The following is a 27431-nucleotide window of genomic DNA, read 5'->3' as shown; positions in this document are numbered from 1 at the left end:
TGCCCAACATTAGCCACCAGGGTAACATAAATCAAACAATAATGAAATACCACTTCACACCCAAACTAGATTGGCTATTAAGACAAATACCCAAAAAACAAATAGAGTCACCTGGGTGGCTCATCAATCAGTTAAATGGCCAAATCTTGATTTCGTCTCAGTTATGACCTGAGATCCTTGTTGGGTGGGAGTGGGGTGGGGGTGTCTGAGTATTCAGCAGGGGATCTGCTTGAGGACTTCTCTCCCTCTGGACACCTGCCTCCCCCCAACCGGGCTCACAAGATCTAAAATAAGTCTTCAAACAAACAAAAACAAAACAACAAAAAACCACAACAGGAAAGAATAATTATTAGCAACAATGTGAAGAAACTGGAATCCTCCTATATTGCTGGCAGGAATGTTAAATGGTGCAGATACTTTAAAAAACAATTTGGTGATTCCTCAAAAAGTTAAACATAAAATTACCATATGACCCAGCAATTCTATTCCTAAATAAATACTTAAAAGAACTAGAAACAGGTACTCAAATACTTGTATATGACTGTTCATAAAAGCCTTAATCCTAATAGCCAAGAGTTAGAAACAATCTAATGGTCCACCAAAAAAAAGGGGGGGGGGGGCAGCAGAAATAGACCCATAAATACAAAGAACTGATAACTGTCAGAAGGGAGGGGGGTGGGAGATACAGGCTTTCAGTTATGGAATGAATAAATCGCAGGCATGAAAGGTACAGCTTAGGGAATATAGTCAATGGTACCATAATAGCACTGCGGTAAGCATAGCATTACACATGGAGTTGTCCATGTTGTACACCTAAAACTAATGTTAACACAGTGTGTCAACTATACTTCAACCAAAACATAAAAATAAAAAATAGAAAACAAGGATAATTATAAGCAAAAATGTTAACATGTATTTAGAATTAATTCTAAGTGGGAGGACATGAATATTTTTTCCCTTTTTTGATTTTTTAAATTCATTTCCAAGAACAAAAATATTAAAGCATTTATATACTACAGTATCTTTACAGCTTACATATACTCATACAATGATACAGTTGTATTAGGATCATGCAACTATGTCTTTTTAAAAAACTATTTCAATTTATTTTATTTATTTCCATTTTTTCCATCCCAGTCACTACTTTTCCAGTAATAGAGGAAATGCCATTAAGAAGTGTATGTAAAAATTCATATTCAAAGATAAAATGCTCAAATACAGTATAGAAAGATTTTAAAATTTAATATATCTCAATCACCCAATCTAACTGAAAATGTTTATTTTTTGGTGAAAATGCATTGCCTTTATGAACCTTGTCCTGGGGGCAGTATTGATCTACATTTATATATACTTCAGATATAGAAAATCTTTCCATAAGATTTATGGAAAGCAGACACAAAAACACCTGAAGCATTATATACAAAGCTAAGCCTGGGGGCGGGGGGGGGAAACAAACCCAAATTAATCCAACCATTCATGTAAAAAATGACAGTTCCCCTTCATTACATGAGCTCCTAAGTACACAGCTGGAAAACGTGAGTAAAGCTTTCAGAAATCATACACGAAATGATTGCTATCCTCTGAGGTTTGCTCAAAGTAGTTCTGAGTCATGTAATTTAAATGTCTAAATTCATTACAAATATCTACAATGACAGTGAAGGGCTGAATTCACTTTATAACCCAAGGTAAATTTAAAGGCTTGTAACAGAATAAAGAAGCTATTATTAGGCCAACTCCCTAGAGAATCTAGAGCAGGTTTTAACTAGGAATCATATTTATTTAAAAGATAGCATCACACTATAAAATATGAAAGTCTTAGGTTACAGAACAGTATCTTAGTAGACAAGGTTGGTTGTCCACACCACATTTCCCTCCCTCCCCTTCCCAGTAGTGCTCTCATTTTGTGTATCTCCAATAGAGGGATAACCCACCCCTAGTTATCTTAGGCCCGTCATCACATTCTATATCCCTAGCCACAATCACTGCTAAAATGGTTCCATCAAGGCAACTTGCAGGACTCTTCCTTGAAATGTTGCATGAGTTGCTACTGGTAGGTAGCCAACTTAGGTCCGAAAAGGAACCAGCATTTAGTTGAAATTCATATCACAAAGATAGAAAAGATGAAGAAATCAGATCCTCTGGATGGTATCAATAAGCTGCTGGATCAAGCAACTATAAGGTAAAGCCTATTCTATCTGTAGACTTCTCATTTCATGAGCTAGAATGTACTGAGTTTTAATTTATGTGCAAAAGAAAGAGCCCCAACTGATACTGAGCTTAGCCTTCAACAGTCTATGGGGGGTGGTGGTGGTGAGGGTAACCCACAACTCACATCTTATCAACACAGTACTTAATGTTAATGAGGGGGGTCCAGAATATGCCGTAGTAACATAAAATTTATTCCAAGATGAAGTATCTGAGAATAGATCTTGTTTCTAAACTCTCTCATCTCCATAAAAGCAGAGCCTCCCAAAAGAACTCAGCTGTTGTAAATCCCCTCCTCCCAGGGAGTTTCACAATCAAGTAGTAAAAATTATCATATCCTCCATCTATTCTCCAAAGGGCTCATAAATCATTCCTAAAAGTCATGTTTTACCCTAAAGTGCGCTTTCTCTCTCTCCTCCCCAAGCAAGTGCATAAGCCCCAAATTCTTTTTTTTATAAACCCCAAATTCTAACAGCCTCCTTGAATCTTACTTTTCTATGAACTCAAAAATCTGTCTGTTCTCTTGCTAATCTAACAGTTTAACTTAGCATACCTCCAACAATGAACAGAAGAGAGCAGAAAAGTTTTTTCTACCCTACAAAATTAACTACTTAATGTTCTACTTTCAGATTAAGAAATCAAAGTTTGTCATAATCTTGAGGGACAATGAAATTAGGACAAATGACCTCTTCTTTTCCAGTCTATATCCACATAATTGAACAGCTTGCCTTCCTAAAATCTACTCTTTCCAGACACAAAATCCTACAACACTCTAATCCTACAGCATCACTGGAGAATTAACACTGACTACTATTTTACAGTCACAGTATAGTCTAGTTTAACAGATACGTATCAAGTATTTCAGGTCAAAGTAAAAAATCTTAATCCACAATAAGGAAAGTCAATGTAATAGAGCTGGAGGAAACACACTAGGCTGTCAACATTGTTTATCTCAAGAGGGAAGCATGGTCACTTTTGCTTCTATAGTTCTTCATAGCATTTTGTTTCACTTGTTCTAATACTATGTGTTGCCTTTACACGTAGAAAAGCTTTAAATAAAGAAAACACTTTAAAAATGTATATTTTGTGGCACCCCAGAGGCTCAGTGGTTTAGCGCCGCCTTCAGCCCGGGGTGTGATCCTGGAGACCTGGGATAGAGTCCCATGTTGGACTCCCTGCATGGAGCCTGTGTCTCTGCCTCTCTCTCTGTGTTTCTCATGAATAAATAAATAAAATATTTTTTAAAAATTAAAATGAAAATTTATATTCTGGTATTTTAGCATACCATCATTTTGGCTTTTTTGTTGTCCATAGGTATGTATCCAAAGGGCTGATCTATGAGGTCAAAACACCACATGACAGGAGGGAAGGAAGGCAGGAAGGTGGGAAAGGAATAAATCAAAAGGCATAATATGAAGCAAAAGTATCCAACATTTTATCATCCTGCTGCTTTTTGCAATTATCATAGTAATAGCTAATACCCTGTGTATAATGAAAACTGCTTACTGCAGGAGACAGCTTTGTACTAAGAGAAGGAGAGGGAGGAGAGGAGAGGTCCTATTAGGCAGGGCCTCCACATCTACTGGGCAGGCTGTGAATGTGATGACCCAGATAAAAAGGCAGCTGTAAAAAAAAAAAAAAAGGGTAGTTGCGGGATCCCTGGGTGGCGCAGCGGTTTGGCGCCTGCCTTTGGCCCAGGGCGCGATCCTGGAGACCCGGGATCGAATCCCACATCGGGCTCCCAGTGCATGGAGCCTGCTTCTCCCTCTGCCTGTGTCTCTGCCTCTCTCTCTCTCTGTCTGTGACTTAAATAAATAAATAATAAATAAAATATTAAAAAAAAAAAAAAAAGGGTAGTTGCATAGGGTCTTCAAAAGAAGACGTGTACATTGACAGAAGGACTACAAACTTTAAGAAACTCTTAAAATTTCTCAATTTATACACACCAACTTTTGGCCAGATGATACCCAGTCATTGCCCTAAAGCACAGCACTTGCAGTAAGCTGCAAATTGGTGAAATGAAACAGGATTGCACTCCTAACTTATTAGAAGTAATTTGCTTTATTCGCAAGTAGTTCTCCAAGTATGGTCCCCAGACAAGCAGCATCATTTGGGTACATGTGAGAAATGTAAATTTTCTAGCCCTCCCCCAGATGGAAAGAATCTCATTCTTGGGACAGAGCCCAGGAATCTGTTTCAACAAACCCATCAGACAATTCTGGTAACATGCTTACATTTGAGACCCACAGTATTAAAAGCATGGCAACTTTTAGAAGAATAAAGCTGGCCACAAAGGGCAAAGTCAACTGCAGGATTTCAGCAGAACTAAGCTGAATATGTGACAGCTCATATTTCCTACATAATCATTTTTGACAGGAAATTCAGTGTAAAAAAATTTAAAGATAATGATTTTTAAAGTCACATATTTGAAAAACACTATATTCAATGGCCCCATATTAAATTTGTTCTATAAACAAACTTTAAACAGAGTAAAATTTACCATTTCATACATTTTGCTTTCAAATTCATTTTCATACAAGGATATTTTCAACTATTTCAGAAACTATTCCCACTTTATATTTATATACAAATTACTGCTTAACATTGTTAAAGACCTGAGAATATAGATCTCTTACACCCTATTAAATACTCTTCTCAACTAACAAGAAATTTGGACATCAACAGTATTAGAGTATGGTTAACTTTTTAGTGTATCAACAACTATTTAGGAGATACACACATATTCTAACCTCTTCCCCCAGAGACTTCCCTACATGGAAAATAAACCAAGAAGCTGCCATCTCTTGTGTTCCATATTTACCTTTATCTTCTCTTCTTCAGTGATTACAATTTTCCCTCTCTCTTGAAATTAAAACAAAATTCAGATTTCATGTGAAATCTTTTATTTGGGAGATTTCCTTTAACCAGGCCAGTTATGCCCAACATTTATTTCCTCTGTTAATCCTCTAAACCAACTGTTATTGTTAAGAAAACAACAAACTTTACCCATCACTTAATCTTACATCCACGGTCTCAAAGATGCCTCTCAAAAATAACATTTTAAGTACTAACAAAGAAATTTGAGAAGTCTTCTGACATGCATTTCAAAAATACTTTGCTGCTGAATTCAAGAGTATATTACATACCTGATCCATATCTAGAGTTGTTTCAATCATTTCCTGAAATTTGGAGAAATCAGAACGAAGATCAATAAGAGGAGTGACAAAAACTGCCAACAATAAACCTTGGTGTTTTCCTAAAAGAAAGCAAAAAATAATAAAATAGTTCTATTTTAAAAAATACAAGGCCACACATCATAAAAATTCATCTGAGATAACAGTATTTGATCCAAAAAAACACAAATAGCGCAGCAAGTCTCCAAAGTTACTATTTATTCCCATATTTTAATTCAAATGTTTAGTATTTATTTTATAGAAAAGGAGATCATCTGGCACTCAAAGCTTTGTACTAACAAACACTGCCCCCCCGTCTGTAATCTCCTTCATACAAAGCACTAGAGATGCAGAAACATGATATTAATTACAATTAAATGAATTGTATTTCTTCATAGATTTAATACCCCTCCAAAAGGATTTAATACCCCAAAGTCAAAGTCATTAAAATAAAATGCCTCTAACTTACCTTATATCCCTAATTTGCATTAATAATACAGTATTCCAATTAACAGAGGTTTAATCAAGCCTAGTATTTACACTGGCACTTTACTTTGATGCTATTTAAGAGCACATGCTGAGCAATTATATGAGAAGGAGTAAGTGAAGCAATGGAGTCTATAGTGTGAAATGCCTGACTACAGACCTGGGTGCCAACCCCAACTCTGCTACCTACTGGCTCTGTGATCTGGAGCATGTTACTCTGAGCCCCTTTCCCGTGTCATCAGGAGTAATGACATCAGCTACCCAGAAGAGGAATAAGTGAGATAACTCACATAACACTTAATATACTGCTTGACATTTAACAGGAGCTCAGCTATAGTTACTATGTATTGTTATTGGTTACATTGCAAGGATTTTTTTCCTGATACCTAATTATTCTTTTATAAGAATTGTGAAAGTGATCTCTACCCTACTGCATTGTGCTCCAAAGCAATAGTTCCCAATCTTTTCTAGAAATATTAGCTCTTAATTGAGAAAACGATGAAAAGCTACTATGAAGTCAGCAAAATTATCGTAAGAATTCATGTTTTATTAATCACAACAGCATCTACACATATTTAAAAAAAATAGTACATATGTGTGAAACATTATTTAGACAGTCTATAAACAACACTTTGCCCACATAATGTCTGTTGTGCTTCAACGCCTGGTTCTTTATTCTGAGTTAGCTAGCTCAAATGCTATTGGTAAATAGGGGAATGATGGAAGCAAAGCACAGAGGTGGCACTGATTCACAAATGACTTTTTCCTAGCCCATTAATGTTTTGCAGTGATTAAGGGCAAACTTTTGCATAGTCAAGAGTAAACTTAGCACTATTTGAAGACCTCAGACTGGCTTAATGGCCAGTGTACTTATCTACCACTATGCTAAGAAACACAGAAAAGCAGGGTATAGATGAAAAGTACAAAAACATTTGCTGGTGTTTAAAAGAATTTTTTTTTTTAAACTAAATTCTGTATCCCAGTTCAAATCTTTAACTTTTATGAAACTGACCTTTGTTAGAAACAAATACTCTCACAGGGCATCTCAAAGGAGGAACAAGAATCCTAGACTTGAAAAAGCTGCATGCAACCTTGCTGCAGCTCAAGACTCAATAAGCCCCTTCTGAGCTCACCTGCTCCCTATCCTGCAAACTTTAACATTTTGAATTCTTTCCCCTACCTATAACTTATACTGAGCCCCAGCTGCCAATTTCCAACTAGGTTTTTCTTCTCCCAAAATGGTTATGGTTTTTTGAATTAAAAATAATAGCTTTACTGAAATATAATTCACATACCAAACAACACTCCATTTTAAAATGTACAGTCCGGGGATCCCTGGGTGGCTCAGCGGGTTAGCGCCTGTCTTCGGCCCAGGGCATGATCCTGGAGTCCCGGGATCAAGTCCTACATCGGGCTCCCTGCATGAAGCCTGCTACTCCCTCTGCCTATGTCTCTGCCTCTCTCTTTCTATGTGTCTGTCTCTCATGAATAAACAAATAAAATCTTTAAAAAAAAAAAGTACAATCCAATTGTTTTCAGTTTATTTACAGATTTGTGTGACCACCACCACAATAAATTTTAAAACACTATCACTGCCCTCAAAGGGAACCCTATACCCTTAACAGTAACCTACCATCATCCCCCAACCTCCTCCCACTCCTCCAAATCCAGGCAACCTCCAATCCACTCACTCTATCTATAAATTTGCCTACAGTTCACATAAATGGATCACAGGATATTGTCACTGCTTTTTTCACTTAGCATAATGTTTTTTTTTTCTTTTTTAAAGGTTTTATTTATGAATTCATGAGAGACACACAGAGGGAGAAGCAGGCTCCCCGTGGGGAGCCCCATGTGGGACTCGATCCTGGGACCCCAGGATCATGACCTGAGCCCAAGGCAGACGCTCAACCACTGAGCCACCCAGGCGTCCCATAGCATAATGTTTTCAAGGTTCATCCATGTGGCACCATGCATCAGTACTTCATTCCTTTTTATTGACAAATATGTTGCATTATTTAGATATAGATACATTCTATTTATCCATTCATCAAGTGATGAACATCAAATTTTTTTTTTTTTTGGTAAACTCCATTTTTCACTATCACTGCCTAGAAAGCCCTACACAATCTATTCCAGGGTCTTTTTTTTTTTTTTTTAATTTTTTTTTTAAATTTTTATTTATTTATGATAGTCACAGAGAGAGAGAGACAGGCGCAGAGACACAGGCAGAGGGAGAAGCAGGCTCCATGCACCGGGAGCCTGACGTGGGATTCGATCCCGGGTCTCCAGGATCGTGCCCTGGGCCAAAGGCAGGCGCCAAACCGCTGCGCCACCCAGGGATCCCTATTCCAGGGTCTTAACGCAAGGACTACAGAGGCTTAAGTTCAAAGTACTACATAAACACGGAAAAGAAATAAATTCCACCTTCTTTTCTCTATCTTCTCCACCTCTAACTGGAATCTGACATTTCCTTCCATTATTAACGTGCACAATAAACCACAGTAGGACTCCCAGTACCTATGTCTTTGTCATCAAAATCCCAGATCTATTTTCATATCATATTATAGTTTCGAGATAATTTTAAGTATCATTTAAACTTATTAAGTTCAAAACTTAAGACCTTAGAACTTCATTCATGTTATTTAATGCACTAATAAAAGGATTTTTAAATTTTATTTATTCATGAGAAAGAGAGAGAGAGAGAGAGAGAGAGAGAGAGAGAGAGAGAGAGAGAGAGAGAGAGAAAGAGAGGTGGAGACACAGGCAGAGAGAGAAGCAGGCTCCATGCAGGGAGCCTGACGTGGGACTCGATCCCAGGTCTCCAGGATCATGCCCTAGGCTGAAGGCGGCGCTAAACCGCTGAGCCACCGGGGCTGCCCGGGATTTATTTCTTTATCAAGAGTTTGTTTTATATTTTGATGTGTGTTTCAGTATAATTTCCACAGAACAAAGTTAAAAACTTCAAACAGGCCTCTACTCCTAACATGGCCCTTATTCTCTATCTCATGCCTGACCACTCTAGCTTTCCCTCACTCCATCAGCAAATCAAGCCTTAGGCACTTGCACTAGCTGGTCCACTGGCCTCCCCTCAGATCTTAACAGCTGGTTCCTTCTTGTCATTCAAGTTGCGGAACTGAGATAGCAATCCAGGGAAACCATCCTTGACCAACAGATCTAGTGTCTCCCTGGCCCCAGCCAAGTTACTGTATCGTAGCAACATATTTTCTTTACTGTACTTATTACTACTTGAAATTCTTTTTTTTTTTTTTACTATTGAAATTCTTGTTTATTGATTTGCTTATTGTCTGTCTTCCTCTATCCTTCCACTATCACTGACCCTCCATAAGAACAGAGACATTTGTCACATCTATGTTGTACCTTCTAGAACAATGTCTGGAACAAATTAACTATCTGTAGAATGAATGACTTGTTGAAGGAAAGAAGGGACTGGTGATACAATAGCTGGTCACTAGTTTTGATACACACAACACTCACCTAGCAAGCATACCAAAGATGACACAAGGAATTAATTGCTAGCTTCTTAAGTGCATCAAAATGTGAAATATCAAGTAATCAAATAATTAAATAATTTCTGTAGGAACTTCAGATTCACTGCCAGCCACTAAAAGATTATAACTTAAGTTGCTTACAGCATACACAAAAATAAAGTTGGAATGAATTAAAGACCTAACTGAAACATGAAACCATAAAACTCCTAGAAGAAAACATAGGCAGTAATTTCTTTGACATTGGCTATAGCAACATTTTTCTAGAAAGGTCTCTTAAGGCCAGGGAAACAAAAGCAAAAAATCAACTATTGGGACTACACAAAATAAAAAGCTTTTGCAGTGAAGAAACCAACAGCAAAATAAAATGGCAACCTACTGAATGGGAGAAGATCTTTGCAAACGATATATCCATTAAGGGGTTAATATCCAAAATACGTAAGAACAACATATACTACTCAAGACCAAAAAACCAAACAATTCAATTAAAAATGGGCAGAGGGCTCCTCTCTTCCTCGGCACTGCCTGCAGAGGTGGCAGCCATCTATTGCTGAGCATCATGGCTGTCCTCAGACCTCTGGTGAAGCCCAAGATCGTTAAAAAGAGGACCAAGAAGTTCATCCGGCACCAGTCAGACTGATATATCAAAATTAAGTGCAACTGGCGGAAACCCAAAGGCACTGACAATAGGGTACGCAGAAGATTTTAAGGGCCAGATCTTGATACCCAACATTGGTTACAGGAGCAACAAGAAAACAAAGCACATACTGCCCAGTGGCTTCCAGAAGTTCCTGGTCTACAACAAGGAACTTGAAGTGCTGCTGATGTGCAACAAGTGAGATGGGTCCCACATCTGGGTTCAGGAGTCAGTCTGCATCTGTGAGCATTTTTGGTAGGGATTCTAGACTTCATAGGATGCATTTGGAAGAGTTGTTATTATTCTCTCAGGAGCTTTAAGAATGCTTCTTGGGGACTTGAAATGTTTCCTTTGCTGGAGCTGGGTAAGGGAACTTGTCCTGAAAAGTACAGACACCCAAGACCTGGAAAGAGAAGGACTTTGCCTAACAATAAAAACACTGTGGTAAAATTAATTAATTAATTAATTAATTGAAAAGTGGGCAGAGGACCCGAATAGACATTTTCCCAAAGACGACATACAAATGGCCAACAGACACATGAAAAGATGCTTAATATCATTAATCATCACACAAACCAAAAGCACAATATCATCTTATACCTGCTGAATGGCTAGAATAAATAAGACAAGCAATAATGTTAGTGAGGATGTGGAGAAAAAGGAACCATTACACACTGTTGGTGGGAATGTAAACTAGTGCAGCCACTGTGGAAAACAGTATGGAGGCTCCTCAAAAAATTAAAAATAAAAATATTCTTTGATCCAATAATTCCACTACTGAGTATTTTTTTTACCCAAAGAAAACAAAAACACTAATGTGAAAAGAAACATGCACCCCTATGTTTACTGCATCATTCACAATAGCCAAGATATGGAAGCAACCCGTGTCCATTGACAGATGAATGAATAAAGATGTGGTACACACACAGCGTTATCACTCAGTCATAAAAAAAAAAAAAAAAAAGATAATATTGTGCTATTTGTAACAACATGGATGGACCTAGAGAGTATTATGCTAAGTGAAATAAGTCAGACTGAGAAAAACAAATACCATACAACTTTACTTATATGTGGAATCTAAAAAAACCAAATGAATAAACAAGCAAAAAGCAGAAACAGACTCACAAATACAGAGAACTGATGGTTGCCAGAGGGGTAGGGAGTGGGGTGATGGGTAAAATGGGTTAAAGGGAGTAGGAGACAGAGGTATCCAGTTGTGGAATGAATAAGTCACAAGGATGAAATGTACAGCACAGGGAATTACAGTCAATGGTACTGTTTAATAGTGTTTATGGTGACAGATGGGAGCTACACTTGTGGTGAGCACAGCATAACAGAGTGCTGAATAACTATCCATACACCTGAAACTCCTGGATCACTGTATGTCAACCGTACTCAAATAAAACATTTTTAAATTAAAAGAAAACAATTATGAGACTAAGTTCAATGAGCAAGTAACACTAAAGTCAAAATAAACTACAGTACAGTTCTGGACAAGAGATATGAGGGGCCTCCTTCTACATGCCCTCCTGACACTGACCTCAGATCCAAGGTCTGGCACTACTCACAAGTCTGCTAAATCAGGCTATTCAAATAGACCATGACTGAGAAAATCAACCTGAAGTCTAAATTAATTATAAAGTTGACATTAACATTTTATTCTATTAAGTATTAATAGATAAACGGTAAACAGTAATCCAAAGACATGAGTTTCAATTAACAAAGATTTAAACAATTTATTCTAGATCTCCATTTCCTTGACTAATTTTACATAAATTCTTTGTATTATTATTTTTTTTTTAAGTTTTTTTTATTTATTTATGATAGTCACACAGAGAGAGAGAGAAAGGGAGGCAGAGACATAGGCAGAGGGAGAAGCAGGCTCCATGCACCGGGAGCCCGATGTGGGATTCGATCCCAGGTCTCCAGGATCGCGCTCTGGGCCAAAGGCAGGCGCTAAACCGCTGCGCCACCCAGGGATCCCCCAATTCTTTGTATTATTAATTTCAATCTCAAAGTTTTATTAAGCATCATTAAACTTTACCTGACTTCTTTAATGAATTTATGAAATGGATTTAAAAGTCCACGTAAGGGATCCCTGGGTGGCGCAGCAGTTTGGCGCCTGCCTTTGGCCCAGGGCGCGATCCTGGAGACCCAGGATCAAATCCCACATCGGGCTCCAGGTGCATGGAGCCTGCTTCTCCCTCTGCCTATGTCTCTGCCTCTCTCTCTCTCTCTCTGTGACTATCATAAATAAATTAAAAAAAAAAGTCCACGTAATAAAAAAATAAATAAATAAAGTAAAAACATAAAAGTCCACGTAAGTGGAAACAATGACGGCAAGATACTGCTAATGAAAGTTTAAGTATTCACAAAATATGGGGTCGGAGCCAAAAAATTCCAAATTAAACAAAGAAGCCAACAGAAGTAGAAGTGCAGGTAAATCATGGTAAAATGTCTAAATGATTAAAAGGCTGCAAATGATGACCTTGGGCACAAGGCCATCTCTGCTCTTCCTTCACTACTGTCAGCCACTCTGGAGTATGGGCCTCTCATCCTTCACTCATCCTCTTGTCTGTTTCTCCAGCCCCATCATTCCTTTTGTTGGGGACAGTAACTTGTCTCAGCTCCCCCATTTTTGCAAGCAATACCTTCTTTGACGCCACCTCTCATTTTCCTTTATTACTACTGTCATTTTAACAAAATTCTACATTTTTTCCCCTATAATGACTTTTTCTCCTGATTCCACTGATTATTTATGAGTATCATTTTACAACTGTGCTAGCAGTCCCTATGAGATAATAGAAAACACACTGGTCTCTACCCCCAGTTCCTGGCACAGAGTTTCTATAACCCTTGTAATTTCTTCAATGTGAAGAGCATTAGGAGCAACTCGTTTGACTCTAGAGGCGCCTGACTGGCTCAATAGGTAAAGCATACAACTCTTAATCGCGGGGTTGTGAATTTGGGCCCCAAGTTGAGGTAGAGTTTACCTAAAATAAAAGAGTAACTTCTAAGTGGGCTCCTTGGATGAGGGATGGTCACCAGAAAGACCAAACCATGACTGTAAGTTTGGAATTTTTAGGTCCATCCCTTCATCCTCCAGAGATAGGAGAGGGCTAGAAATGTAGCTAATAACTGATCATACCTACATGAAGATGCCTTCATAAAATTCTAATAACGGGGAGTTCACAGAGGTTCCAAGTTGAGTAAATGCAACCCAAATCAAAGACAGAGACTCCTGACCCTCCCAGACCTGGTCCTATGTGTCTCTGCATCTAGCTATTCATCTGTCACCTTTGATGAAACTGGTAAATGTGTTTGCCTGAGTTCTGTGAGCTGCTCTAGCAAATTAATCAAATCCAAGGAGTGGGCATCACAGGAACCTTCAATCCATAGCCAAGTGGTCAGAAGCACAGGTGATAACCCCTGCTCGCAAAAGGCTTCTTGTGGGACTAGCCCTTAACCTGTGGGATCTGCTACAATTTCCAGATAGATAATGTCAGAACTGAGTTAGTTACATTGTAGGATACCCAGCTGGTGTCTCAGAAAATTGAAGCAAAGGGAAAAGCTCTACACATGTGGTGATAGAAGTATAGCGTTCTGTGTGAGAGCAAACGGGAGACACAGGAAAAAAATTCACAGGAGGAAAAGACAGGAATAAAACTGAGTTTTCCTTTACTGTCCCAACTTCGTACGATTATTTTTCCTTTCTCTCACCCATCAGTTATTATAGCAATTTCTCATTTTATCTTTTGGTATACATTCTTGGGCCAATAGTCTACATCTCTGTCCTTCCATCCAAATAATCTCACACCCAGATCCCACTAAATATTCCCAACAAGATATATCAACCACCAAAACATACCAGCTAATCACCATAATAAAAAGCAAATTGTGTTAGTGAGGATAGAAAGAAATTTTCTTATAAATCTTGTGACTGGAACTAAAAACAAGTACAACCTTCTTGGAAAATAACGTCAATAAACAATCACTTGCTATTAAAATGCAGAGCAGACCACTCTGATTCTACAGGTCAGTGGAAGCAATTAATGCGTTCTGAACTGAAGGGGAAGAAGTGATATGATCAGATGAGCTAGGAAACATTACTATGGGTTCCCTGAGGAGGAGGTATAAATCACAAAAGGAAACTAGCAAATGTGAGGCTTTTAAGAAGTAATTAAACAGAAACCTGGTTAATTGGATATGGGAAGAGGGAAAAGTTATGTGCCTCAGAATGATGGCTATTAAAATAAAACTTATCAATAAAATAAAATAAAATATAGAGGAGTTGTTTCAAGCACTATCAGAAATTTGCCCTAAATGCATATAATATAATACCATTATTTGAGGTTTTGCCTCAACTTTTTAATTTTAAAAGCTACAAGGAGGGATCCCTGGGTGGCGCAGCGGTTTGGCGCCTGCCTTTGGCCCAGGGCGCGATCCTGGAGACCCGGGATCGAATCCCACATCGGGCTCCCGGTGCATGGAGCCTGCTTCTCCCTCTGCCTGTGTCTCTGCCTCTCTCTCTCTAACTATCATAAATAAATAAAAATTAAAAAAAATAAAAATAAAAGCTACAAGGAATAAGGGAAGCCAAATATATTTTTCAAGTAACTATTTCTTGGGACGCCTGGGCGGCTCAGCAGTTTAGCGCCACCTTCGGTCCAGGGTGTGATGCTGGGGACCCAGGATCGAGTCCTGCGTCGGGCTCCCTACATGGAGCCTGCTTCTTCCTCTGCCTGTGTCTCTGCCTCTCTCTGTGTCTCTCATGAAAAATAAATAAAATCTTTAAAAAATAATAATATTTCTTATAAGAGATGATTTAGAGTAGAGCTTCTATTACTCAATGCAAATCTCCTTTCTAGACTGTTGCTGCCCTCTGCTGTCTCTGAATTTATTTTAATTTTTTTCAGGAATAATGTTTTTTTTTTTTTTTTTTTTTTTTTTTTTTTTATTTATTTATGATAGTCACAGAGAGAGAGAGAGAGGCAGAGACAGAGGCAGAGGGAGAAGCAGGCTCCATGCACCGGGAGCCCGACGTGGGACTCGATCCGGGTCTCCAGGATCGTGCCCTGGGCCAAAGGCAGGCGCCAAACCGCTGCGCCACCCAGGGATCCCAGGAATAATGTTAATATAACTTCAAACCTAGACTTAATCAAAAACCCAAAACACCGTAAGGAGAATATACTCAATTTCTAGCAATATACTAATACGCTAAAATTCAAGAATTTTTGAGAGACAGTGTATGTGGGCATGGGGAGGGGAGAGGTGGAGAGGGAGAGGAAACTCTCAAACAGGCCCTTACCTGGCTTGGAGCTTAATCTCACAACCCTGAGATCATGATGACCTGCCCCAAAAACCAAGAGTTTGATGTTTAACCAACTGAATCACCCAGTCTCCCCTAAAAAGAATTTTTTTAAATCATGATTCTGCTTTTAAGAACAGTGTATTTGGTTTATTTCCCTCATAATTTAGCGTCAGTTTTAGCTTTGTCCATGGAATCAGTAGGCTAAAGAGCTATGCTGAACTCAGCCAAATGCCCCCCCCCTTTTTTAAAGATTTTATTTTTAGGGCTGCCCGGGTGGCTCAGTTTGTGTACCTTCGGCTCAGGTCATGATCTTCTGCTTCTGCTTCTCCCTCTCCTCTGCCCTTGCTCATGGTCTCTATCGTTCTTTCTCAAATAAATAAAAATTTTCAACAAATAAATACATCTTTAAAAATTTTTATTTTTAAGCAATCTGTACACCCAATCTGGGGCACAAACTCACAACCCCAAGATCAAGAGTTGCATGCTCCACTGAGCCAGCCAGGAGCCTCCATTTTGTTCATTTTTAAGAAAAAACTCAGGTTAGGTTCCTAATAACTACGGCACACTTGGAGTCTCCAATGTTTTTTTCTTTTGGGCTCCATCCCTGAACTGTAGGACCATGACCCTGAGCTGAAGGCAGACAACCGATTGAGCCTCCCACCCAGGTGTCCCCTCCAATGTTTCTTATAGAAAGAAAATAACCTAGCTCTTAGCACCATAACATCTGGGTACAGTCTTCCTCCTCTAATATTCTCTAGGCTGGGTGACTACAAATTCCATAAAGCAAACATCAGTTGCCAAAATGATAATATGAAGCTTTTGATTTAGATAATGTTATGTCTCTCACGGGTATATATTAACTGTAACCCCAAAAAAAGTAGGAAATTATTGATTTGTTGTAAAACTCTCAAGTACACTGAGCCACACACATATGCAGAAGGAAGAAAGCCAAGCTACTCTTAAGCCCAATTCCTAACTTCTGTGTTTATTCCAGAGAATAAGAAAGAGTCTCCAAAGAATGTGCACATCAGTATTTTTTACTCTTTCTCGTGGGGGGAGGAGGGTTTACATATGCTTTTGAATATCTGATGAAAGTTACAGATCTTCTCCCAGTAAAAAATACACACACACAAAATCTTGTATAAAAAAATCCCAGCTTTAAAGAAAAAAAAAAAATTCCCAGCTTTAAAATTACTGGTACTGAATGAAAAAAGGGCCAAAACAGAACTGGGGTGGAAGACTCTTAAGGTGAAAGCAAAATATAGAAAGATTCAGCAATTCTACTTCTGGGTATATATCTAAAAGAAACAAAATCATTATCTCAAAGAGATCTGTACTCCCTTATTCACTGCAGTATACTTGTAACTGCCAAGACATGGAAACAACCTAAGTGTCCCCTGGCGAATAAATGGATAAAGAAAATGTGATACACACACACACACACACACAGAAATATCAGTCCTAAAAAAGGAAATCCTGCCATTTGTGACAACCTGTTAGACCATGAAGGCATTATGCTAAGTAAAAGAAGTCAGGCAGAGAAAGTCACTATGGTCTCCTTATACGTAGAGTCTAATAAAACTAATCTCAACAAAATAGAAAATGGTGGTTGTCAGCAGCTGGGAGTTGGCAAATGGGGGAAGGTGGTCAAAAGGTACAAACTCTCAGTTCTAAGATTTAAGTTCTGAGGATGTAATGTATAGCAGGGTGACCTATAGTTAAAAATACTGTATTGTATATTTGAAAGCTCTTAAGAGATTAGATCTTAAAAGTTCTCAACATAAGAAAAAAAAATATGTCAGTTGACAGGTGTTAACTGAGTCAACTGTAATTACTTCCAATACATACATCTTTCAAATCATGTTGCACACCTAGAGCTATACAATGTTATATGTTAGTTATAGTTCCATAAAACTGGAAGGAAGGGCAGCCCAGGTGGCTCAGTGGTTTAGTACCACCTTCAGCCCAGGGCGTTATCCTTGGAGACCCGGATCAAGGGATCAAGTACCACGTCAGGCTCCCTGCATGGAGCCTGCTTCTTCCTCTGCCTGTGTCTCTGCCTCTCTCTGTGTCTTTCATGAATAAATAAAATCTTCAAAAAAAAAAAAAATCTAACTCAGCAGTGAAAGCTGAGAATATAATGACTAGACTGTGCTTGTTGGATTTAGCAACAATAAGTAACTCAGCAAATGCCATTTCAGTGTTGTGGTCAGGGCTGGAAGGCAGTTGAGCAAACAGGAGATGGAAATGTAGGCTTTCAGAAATTTGGCTGGGAACGGATAGTGAAAAAGAGGTGCAGGTACAAGAGGACACAGGGCCAAGGATGCTTTTCTTTCTTTTTTTCACTATGGGAAGGAAGAGATGTAGGAGAGAAAAAGTTTAAAACAGCTGATGTAAGTGGATAAGAGTGAATTAATTGTTTTGAAAGCCTACTTCCATGATAATCTGGTTATTATAGTCCTAATACTGGTCAATCCTCTTGTGCTCCCAGTTGATCTTATTAGAATAGGGCCAGAGGATATATGGAATCAGAAAAGTACAGCAGTGAAAGATCTTCTTTTATTGGATAAGGAAATGGAAGCACAGGGAGGGTAAATGGCTGCCTAAGCCACACTAAAGAAATGTGGGCACAGGAAAGATTTAAGACCCATTTTCTTTAATACCACTTTAGTAGAACAAATGCAAGGGCTTTTAAGTGTCATCAGCCTCAAGAAGAGCCTTGGTTAGAAGGGGAATACTCTTTATACAGTGGTTCTTTAAGATAAGCGCTAAAGATGTCTTTCACACTTTGCTAGATAATTAAGGGAAAAGGCTACCATAAAATTAAAATTAAATTTATGCTTATTTTATATCCTGTCATAATAGAGGTGAGTTTTTTAAAGTCTGTCTGCAGAAAAAGCTTTCTCATAATACTGAAAGGTTTAACAGTTGTAAGGAATGGTGATTTTTAACTTGAAACTTAAAATGTTTTACATATTGGATCTATAACTTCCTAGTTTCTGCAACAGTTAAGTAATTATATTCACTTAAAAACTATGCTTGAAATAAATAAATAATAAAATAAAATAAAATAAAATAAAATAAAATAAAATAAAATAAAATAAAATAAAATAAAATAAAATAAAAACTATGCTTGTAAGAGCAAGCTGATTTTATCCACCAATACTATACTGATTAAATAATGTGACTTGGCACACTTCATTCTGTTAACTTCACTCTGACATCAACTGTTAGAGACCATCAAGACCCTTTGCTTTAAACTTTCATTTATAGGTGTGCTAGAAAGGTTCACTCCAGCAGGCCCAGAATTTACCTGAACTGTCTTCTTAAAGTTCCTTTATGGCAATTCAAGGCACACTGTTTTGTAATCATGGATCTGAGGATATTCAGGGTGGTTTGCTCAGCTTGTCAGCATTGTTTGTGACTGATGATTTGCACCTGGTCTCAGTGAGGCCTCCTTGTGCCAGAGGGTTCTCCTAAAGGCTGGTTACAGAACAGGAATATGCCCACAGGACAAGCAAAATTTTAAAAAGTCCAGCAAGACTCCATTTTAAGCTCCCTAGTTCCAAGGTGTTCTGCACACACTGGTGGTCCCTGAAAAGTGAGAGCAAGTGCACCTCACCAAGGACCTTTCAAAAGGAAGGACAATAGGAGTCTGCACCTGACCTCCCTGGCTCCCTGCTGTGAAACTTTCGTGGTGATCCCTTACCCTTCCTTTGGTGCTAACTAGGCTGTATCTCTTTCCTTTAATAAACTATAGATTTGAAAGCAGTATCATTTTGGGTCCTGTGACGTTTTGGCAACTGAATCCTGTTCAACTGCCACCACTAAGGCAATAAACTCAGTTACCCTAACATTTGCTTCTAAAAAGCAAAAATTCTAAGTTGTCTCATGATTCTTAACTTCTGCAATGTAAATATAAGTCAAAACAAACCTATTATAAGCATGAGTTACCAGACCCAACTTTATAAGGACAGCACATTTGCTAAGTATATTGAGAGTGAAGGAAAAGAGAAACAAAGATCATTGTTACCTTCATATTTCTCCAGAGCCCGAATAACATTAGGGAGTTGATTTATACCCTGATAGAGTCGGTAACAATCTTGTAAGTTTGCTGCTTGTCTCTGAAATTTCTTGGCAAGTCGGTTAAGATCTGGGAATCGACGAAGTAAATCTTCTTGTAAACTCTGCCTCAATTCTGCATCTTCTACAAAAGCTTCCACTAAATTCAGTCTGAAATAAATTGCACTGGGATTAATCTTAAATATTTTGGTATAAAATTAAAATCTGCCTACTAGGTACCTAAGAATCAACTAAATGAACACAAAAATCCCATGAAGGAAGCTTGAATCTATCCTGAAACGTAAGCTTCTTGGAGATGATGGAAAGCTCCATAATCTTGTCACGTAAGCACTTTCTGATTACTTAACAACCAAATTAACGTTTAGTAAGTAGTATCAGAAAATACTAATACATACCCAATTTTGTTTGCCTTTCATCAAATTGCCATTTCTTAAACAGAAGAATTTCATTATTGGGACATTACTGTTACTGATACATTAATGCACATATAAATAATGATCTTCAATAAAACAATAACAATTCAAGAATGTTGCCAAATCCAATACTTATTCTATCAGAAGGTCTTCTAAATTTTCAGAATGCATTCTAAAATTATCTTATGACAAAGCCAAAAATTTCTAATTAAAAAACTGAAATAAGTTTACTCCTTCCCCGAAATCAATAAATAAAATCTTGGCCTGTTCTAAGAATTATAAAACACGCAGCTCATATTGCTTTTGCAATTTATTGGAATCCACAGCTTTCTGTTTTCTTCCTTGTAACTAACAACAAGAAATTTTTGGGGTGGGAGGGAATGGAAAAAATGGTTTTACATCATGACCCAGCACAAGCATGCATAGATATCGTAGGAGGCATAATATGCCACGTCAGAACATACCACTTTAGAGTCCCTAAGGACTATTTTGAGCTGACAATTAAGAAGCAAAAAAGGAAAGCTGCCTTCTCCCTATGTGCCCAAAAGCAGGACATAAACTTACAGATGTCCTCTCCCTTCTCTCCTTACCAGAAGACAAAAGTTAACCACAACTTTAGACCCTTATCAGCCTGGAAATGGTACTGGAGGAACTTAGATAACAAATTTTAGCCTTTATCTACCATTAGCTTCCCATAATTTACATCCCTTAGGAACTCAAAACCCTTCCCCTTTGTCTTATCTCTTCTCTGAAAATGTATTGTTCCTTTGCTAAGATGCTATATATGCCCAAGTTCTCATCAACCCTGGAGTTACTCATTTCTGAGTGCTCCCATGTATAAGCATAAACTTCAGTTTGTTTTTCTCTAGCTGATCTATCTTCTGTCAATCTAATTTACAGGGCCCCAAGCCAGAGAATCTAGGAGGGTAATAGGAAAAAAGAAAAATTTCTTCCCTGCAATATATAATTAAAATAGGTTTCACAAACAATACTTACTATTCTTACTATATGTAATATACAGTTATTTTTCTCTCATATTTAGCTTGTCAAAAATGCTAGTTTTCACCCACTACACTATAATTTCATAACTCACTCCTGGGTCACAACTTGCAGTGTGAAAAGCTACATTGTAGATATTACTGCAGTACCATATATATATATATATATTGCTGAAAGGTAAATTTTTATAATCAAAGGTAGGGATGGGGCACCTGACTGCCTCAGTTGGTAAAGCACACAACTCTTGATCTTGGGCTCCTGAATTTGAATCACATGAGCCACACTTAAATAAATAAATAAATAAATAAATAAATAAATAAATAAATAAATAAATAAATAAGGAAAATTGCCATGGGCAGAGCAAATGGTCCTAGGTTCAGAAGGCTACAAATGAGCAACCATTTCCTTACATTTGTAAATTAGAAGAGCTGTAAATTAACTCTCAAATTACACAACAGAGAAAAGAAACAGTTTTCTAAGTTTCTTAACTAATTACTGATCTCTCCATCAGCATTTACAATTCCTCCACCATCAAAATGTTCATCCAGCATATTATATGAGGGGAAAATTATACTGCTTCCAGAGTAATCACATAAGCAAGATTTCTGAACCGATAATTATTGACATTTAGGCTTGACAAGTCCTTGTTTGGGGCTCTTCTTGAGCTCTTTAACAGTATGTAAGCATACTTTCTGTTTACAGACCCAAATGTCTGCAGACACTAACACATGTCCTCTTGCCCCAGGCTGAGAACCATCAGTTTAAAGAAACTTGAATAAAACTTTTTAGGGATGTCTGGGTGGCTTAGTCGGTAAAGCGTCTGCCTTCAGCTCAGGTCACATCCCAGGGCCCTGAGATGGAGCCCCACATCGTGGGGTAGTCTACTCCCTCTCCTCCTGCTTATACTCTCGTGCTCTCACTCTCTCTCTTGCAAATAAATCTTAAAAAAAAAAAAAATTCACCTTTAAGATGAAAATTAAAAGAAAAATAAAGTGCTACAGAATATCAAGATAATAGGTAGGCAGCTGGCAGCAGATATATGCATTGTGGCAAATGTCAAATGGGGGGGGGGGGGAATCTGCTACTAAGATGGTATTGTACTGTGTACCAGTCCCTAAGGCTATAAACAAACTTCCAGAATACTTCAGGCATTTATCGCTCCAGAAAAGACTTCTATGGCTTGTACTCTAGATTTAAAAGACAAGACAGACCTTGAGCAGACAGATGCAGTCAAGTCCCATAATCCAGTAAGACAAATCTGGGCCTTCGTACCTAAGCCTCTTGCTCTAACAGGCATCTCCAAGTTTGCTCCAAGATCACCAGTATGGAAGTGACTTGGAGGTGGATAGTACAGTATTCCTGGGCAGTGAGGCTCAGCTGTGAAATTTCTATAAGCTTCTCAGGCACCAACAGTTTGACTCTTGTACCTTAGGCCACTCTCAGGTAAATAATCCGCATAGAAGATATTTCCAATCAAGAATATTCCAGGGGTTCCCAGGTGGCTCAAGTGGTTAACTGTTTAACTCTTGGTTTCAGCTCAGGTCATGATCTCAGGTAGTATATGAAGCCCTGTGTGGGGCTCCATGCTCAGTGGGGAGTCTGCCTGAGATTGTCTCTCTCCCTCTGCCCCTCCCCCACCCATACATGCTCTAATAAATAATAATCTTAAAAAAAAAAAGAATCTTCTCATGCTTTTTCCCTACTCCATCTATTTTATCACTGTTTCCTCTCAAATTGACCAGGGAATAGGTCCTAAGTCGCCAACACCATCTTTTGGCCCTATCATCTGCCAAAATGACCAACACAAAAGGAAAGAGGGGCACCCACTCTGTTCTCCAGGCCTTTTAGAGAATACAGTTGGTCCTTTGGCCACATACAAGCATATCTACCTGAAAGATGATGACAATACTATATAGAAATCGAGGGATTGGGATCCCTGGGTGGCGCAGCGGTTTGGCGCCTGCCTTTGGCCCAGGGCGCCATCCTGGAGACCCGGGATCGAATCCCACATCGGGCTCCCGGTGCATGGAGCCTGCTTCTCCCTCTGCCTGTGTCTCTGCCTCTCTCTCTCTCTCTCTCTCTCTGTGACTATCATAAATAAATAAAAATTAAAAAAAAAAATTAAAAAAAAAAAAAAAAGAAATCGAGGGATTAGCACTATTTAAATAGTAACACCCTACAGATGTTATCCAGCATGCTGTTAGCATTGCTGTAAACAAGTTATGGGCAAGAATCTTGCCAAGAGAATTAGTGTATGTACTAAGCCTTAATATTAAGTAGTTAGCTACCTGAACCTTGAAGGAAAATGATCAGAGAAAAAGGAAGCCAAGAGAAAGGTGCCTGGGTCCAAGTGAAGCACCAGCATGGTCCATGCAGAGAAGCACACTTTGTAGTAACTAACGGAAAAGAGCCTGAGCAGCTGGAACCCTAAGGATTTATGGCATGACAGACATTAAAAAAAAAAAAAAAAAAAAAAGACCTCTGAAATGTAAAAATGTTTCTTAATTGAGAAATATGGTTTCCCCTCATCCAAAGAGTGAGTGAGTGAGTGAGTTATTTATTTTAAAGATTTTATTTATTTATTCATGAGACACAGAGAGAGAGGCAGAGACACAGGCAGAGGGAGAAGCAGGCTCCGCACAGGGAGCCCAATGCGGGACTCAATCCCAGGACCCCGGGATCATGCCCTGGGCTGAAGGCAGGCACTCAAACACTGAGCCACCCAGGCGTCCTCCAAAGAGATATTTAAAGCAAACTTTGTGTCCTTAAAAAATACTCAACACTATTTAAGAGCATAAAGTTCTAGTAGGAGTATATAAAGTAAAATAGCAGGGGAATGAAACAGCTTCTAAAACATACAGTACAAGGCAATTTACACCCCCTCAATCTTTGGTCCAGGTATCATTAAAAGCCCAATAAATTGTTAGTTTCACAAATCTATTCAGTATGCCATTTCAGAAATAATTACAGTGTCAGTTTATGTACTGGCTAACAAAGTTTTTAAAAAAGATTGCTCTGCTAACTGTTTCTATGACAATGCCACTCTTAAATCACAATTTTAGAAACTCCAAAGTTACTGCTGGCATAACACAGTATACATGTCAATCCTACTCAATAAAATTACTCAGTGTACCCAATTTGAGACATCAATCTGCAAATTGACTGGAATAAAAGAATTTTTTAGGGTCAGTTCATCTCTAAAATTTGAACAGAAAAATCATGAAATTAATCATGAAATTTTGTTGTTTTAAAATCCACACTCTGGGGACACCTGGGTGGCTCAGTGGTTGAGCATCTGCCTTCAGCTCAAGGGCATGACCCCAGGGCCCTGAGATCGAGTCCCACATCAGGCTTCCCAAAGGGAGCCTGCTTCTCCCTTATGTCTCGGGCCTCTCTCTCTCTCTCTCTCTCTCTCTCTCATGAATAAACAAATAAGATCTTTAAAAAATAATAAAATCCACATTCTGTCTTTTCTTTAAAACTAGCATTTCTGGGGGCACCTGGGTAGCTCAGTCAGTTAAGCATCCAACTCTTGATTTCAGCTCAGGTCAGATCTCATGGGTTGTGGGATCAAGCCCCATGGGGCTCTGTGCTCAGCATGGACTCTGCTTGAAAGATTCTTTCCCTCTGCCCCTCCCCACACTGGCACTCTCCCTCTCTTCCTCTCTCAAATAGAGTAAAAAAAAACCAAATTTTTTTTTTAAACTAGCATTTCTGGTCTCTCACTGTAAGAACAGTTGGCTAGAGTTTCATGGCAGCATATTTATACAGCTAAGAACAAATGTGGTCCCTAAAGAACTACATCACAAATTTCTGAGTCTCTTCTTTATCTGTTCTCGCACGGTTAAATGCAGTCAGAACTACTCATTTGATGTGTATTCTGCTAGGCCTGAGCAGATTAAAAAAGAAAAAGAGTATGGCAAGATATAAAGAGAGAATGCTTTTAAGGAATATTCAATCTAGTGGAGAAGGAAATGTTCCATCTTACAAATAGTGCTGAGTAACAAGGGAGACACAAAATGCAATAAAATGTGATATGGATAAGAGCAAGGATTCCTAGGGGAGCTAGAAAACTTCACTTTGGGGTATTTTATTTGCCTGTATCTTGAACACTTGGGATTTAGAGATAGGACTTGGGAAGACTTGGGATAGGACTAGGGATGGGAGAGACCACAGGAGAAACTTGAAGGGAGAAAAGTACAGGATACACCAGAAAGCTGATGCAGAGAAGGAAGAAGAAAAAACTATATCCAAAGGTAAATGGAAAAGTTGGCTTTGGAAAGGAAAAAGTACTATTTCTTCCTCTGAGAAAGAGCCAGGGAGTAAAAGACTCAAAATACAGATACATTTTGAGATTAGAAGAATTAAGGAGATGATCTACTTAGAGGCAGGAGGTAGCTGAAGGCTTTCAAGAAAAGTGAATAGATAAGTAGATAGATAGATAAAAATCTGGATTGGTCACTGTAATCTATCATGTAATAAAAATAAGAGGAGATACATTCCAGGCCTGAGGCAGAGAAGGATGCAAGGTGCTGCAGGACCCTGGCTGCGCAGACTGTAGGTGGGATGGACACAACCTTGGAGCAGTACTTGGAAGACACAATGAAGAACTGACCCATTGATCCACTGATCAGAGTCCTGTGTACAGATTCACAAGGGCTTAATCAGGGCTGCTGTGGGGCCCTGTCAGATGAACATGCTGGCATGTTATCTGTTCTAGCCCGACAAGCAGCAAAGCTAACCATAGACCCCATTCCTATGGTGTGTCTAGAATCAGATAATGGAACATTATAAACCAGAACCACAATGGTCATCACAATGACAGTGCACAAAATGGTCTAACTTTTTTTTTATTCATGAGAGATGCAGAGAGAGAGAGGCAGAGACATAGATAGGGGGAGAAGTGAGCTCCTCACAGGGAGTCCGATGCAGGACTCAATCCCAGGACCCTGGAACCATGACCTGAGCCAAAGGTAAATGCTCAACCACTGAGCCACCCCGGCACCCCTGGTCTTCTAACATTTATCATCAGTTCTCCAGTAGCCTGTCATAGGGGCTCAGTCCTACCTATGTTAATTATCTTGCAGAACTATTACAGGTCCGGTAATTAGGCCATTTTTTAGTGTGCAATGGGCACTTTTCTACTAATTTTAGAATAAGCTGCTTTTTGATACTCAATGGACTTAACAAAATATTAGTAAGAAAACAGGTGCCTGGATGGCTCAATCTGTTAAGCATCTGCTTTTGGCTCAGGTCATGATCCTGCGGTCCTGGGATCAAGCCATTGGGCTCCCTGCTTATTAGCAGGGAGCTTGCTTCTCCTCCTCTACATCCCCTGCTCATGCTTTCTCTCACACACTCTCTCTCTCAAATAAATAGAATCTTTCAAAAAAAATATTAGTGAGAAAGGATCATGTTTTGAAGCAGCAGGTCCAGGTCACATTGTACACAGAATATTGTTACATTTAATAAGTCTGATCAAGAGGAGAAAACAAACAAACCCAGGTAGCAATGAAAGCCAGCAACTTTTAACTGAGAAAGACAGGTAAGGAGAAAGGCCAGTATGACAAAGGGCTAATGGAGCACAAGAAATTCTATGGTTCCCATGAAAGCACTGGAAAAGCAGTTGCCTTTATGGCGCAGGCCGGAGAGGAAGGCAAATGAACTTCAAATGGCTGAGCAGATCAGTCCAGAGATCAGAATAAAGGGTTGCCACTAAACTTGATTTAGAAGCAGAGGAAATAGTGGGAAGCAGTGGAGTGCAAGCCCTCCTGTTCTTCCTCAGAGGTTAGAGCAATGCTTCACTGTTATTAAAGAAACTACATTCACTGTATGACCTCCAGACCACTGTTTCCACAAAATATGAACTATTACTAAAGACATCCTTGCACAAAAGGATTATATAACCTAGAAAGAAGTCTAGGGACTCTAGGAGTACCCCACTGCCTCAAAAACCATGGTATACTATCACATAAGCACCATCACTATCTAAATTTATGGAGCCATACTTTTTTATTTAGAGACATGTTTCTTTTAAGACTGTACATTAGGGGTACCTAGGTGGCTCAGTAGGTTAAGTGCCTGACTCTTGATTTTGGCTTCAGGTCATAATTTCAGGGTCATGAGATGGAATCCTGTGTCGGGCTCCATAGCTCCGCACAGAGTGTACTTGATAATCTTTCTCTCCCCCTGCCCCTCCTCCTGTTCACATTCTCTCAAATAAAATCTTTTAAAAGAAGAATGCTACATTACTTGTACATTCTATACAAAGAGCAGTGATTCAATTTTAAACCAGAAAGGGATGCCTGGGTGGCTCAGCAGTTAGAGCATCTGCCTTCGGCCCAGGGTGTGATCCTGGAGACCCGGGATTGAGTCCCACATCGGGCTCGCTGAATGGAGCCTGCTTCTCCCTCTGCCTCCGTCTCTGCCTCTCATGAATAAATAGGTAAAATCTTTAAAAACAATAATAAATTAAAAAAATAAACTAGAAAGTAGTAAGAATACCAAATTCAGCATACATAAATTATTTCATCAGCGACTTCATAAGAATGAACTATTTCATATACTACCATATATTCAATGTTCTTTAGAGAATTCTAACTTTAAAATTATCAA

General features: G+C 38.7%; 1 protein-coding gene across 1 annotated transcript in view; it reads right to left on the bottom strand.

Moving 5' to 3' along the window:
* Positions 1–27431, bottom strand: part of MSH2 (mutS homolog 2) — a 76881-nt gene that overhangs the window by 25217 nt on the left and 24233 nt on the right. The window contains exons 7-8 of the mRNA XM_038551233.1: positions 19355–19554; positions 5352–5461 (exon numbers count right to left, since the gene is read on the bottom strand). Of these exons, the coding sequence (XP_038407161.1) occupies positions 5352–5461; positions 19355–19554 (310 nt within the window). The remainder of the gene's footprint in view (positions 1–5351; positions 5462–19354; positions 19555–27431) is intronic.

Source organism: Canis lupus, chromosome 10 (assembly GCF_011100685.1).
Source record: "Canis lupus familiaris isolate Mischka breed German Shepherd chromosome 10, alternate assembly UU_Cfam_GSD_1.0, whole genome shotgun sequence".
NCBI classification, from domain to species: Eukaryota; Metazoa; Chordata; class Mammalia; order Carnivora; family Canidae; genus Canis; species Canis lupus.
The sequence above is the reverse complement of the archived record's forward strand: the minus strand, read 5'-3'. Positions and strand labels throughout refer to the sequence as shown.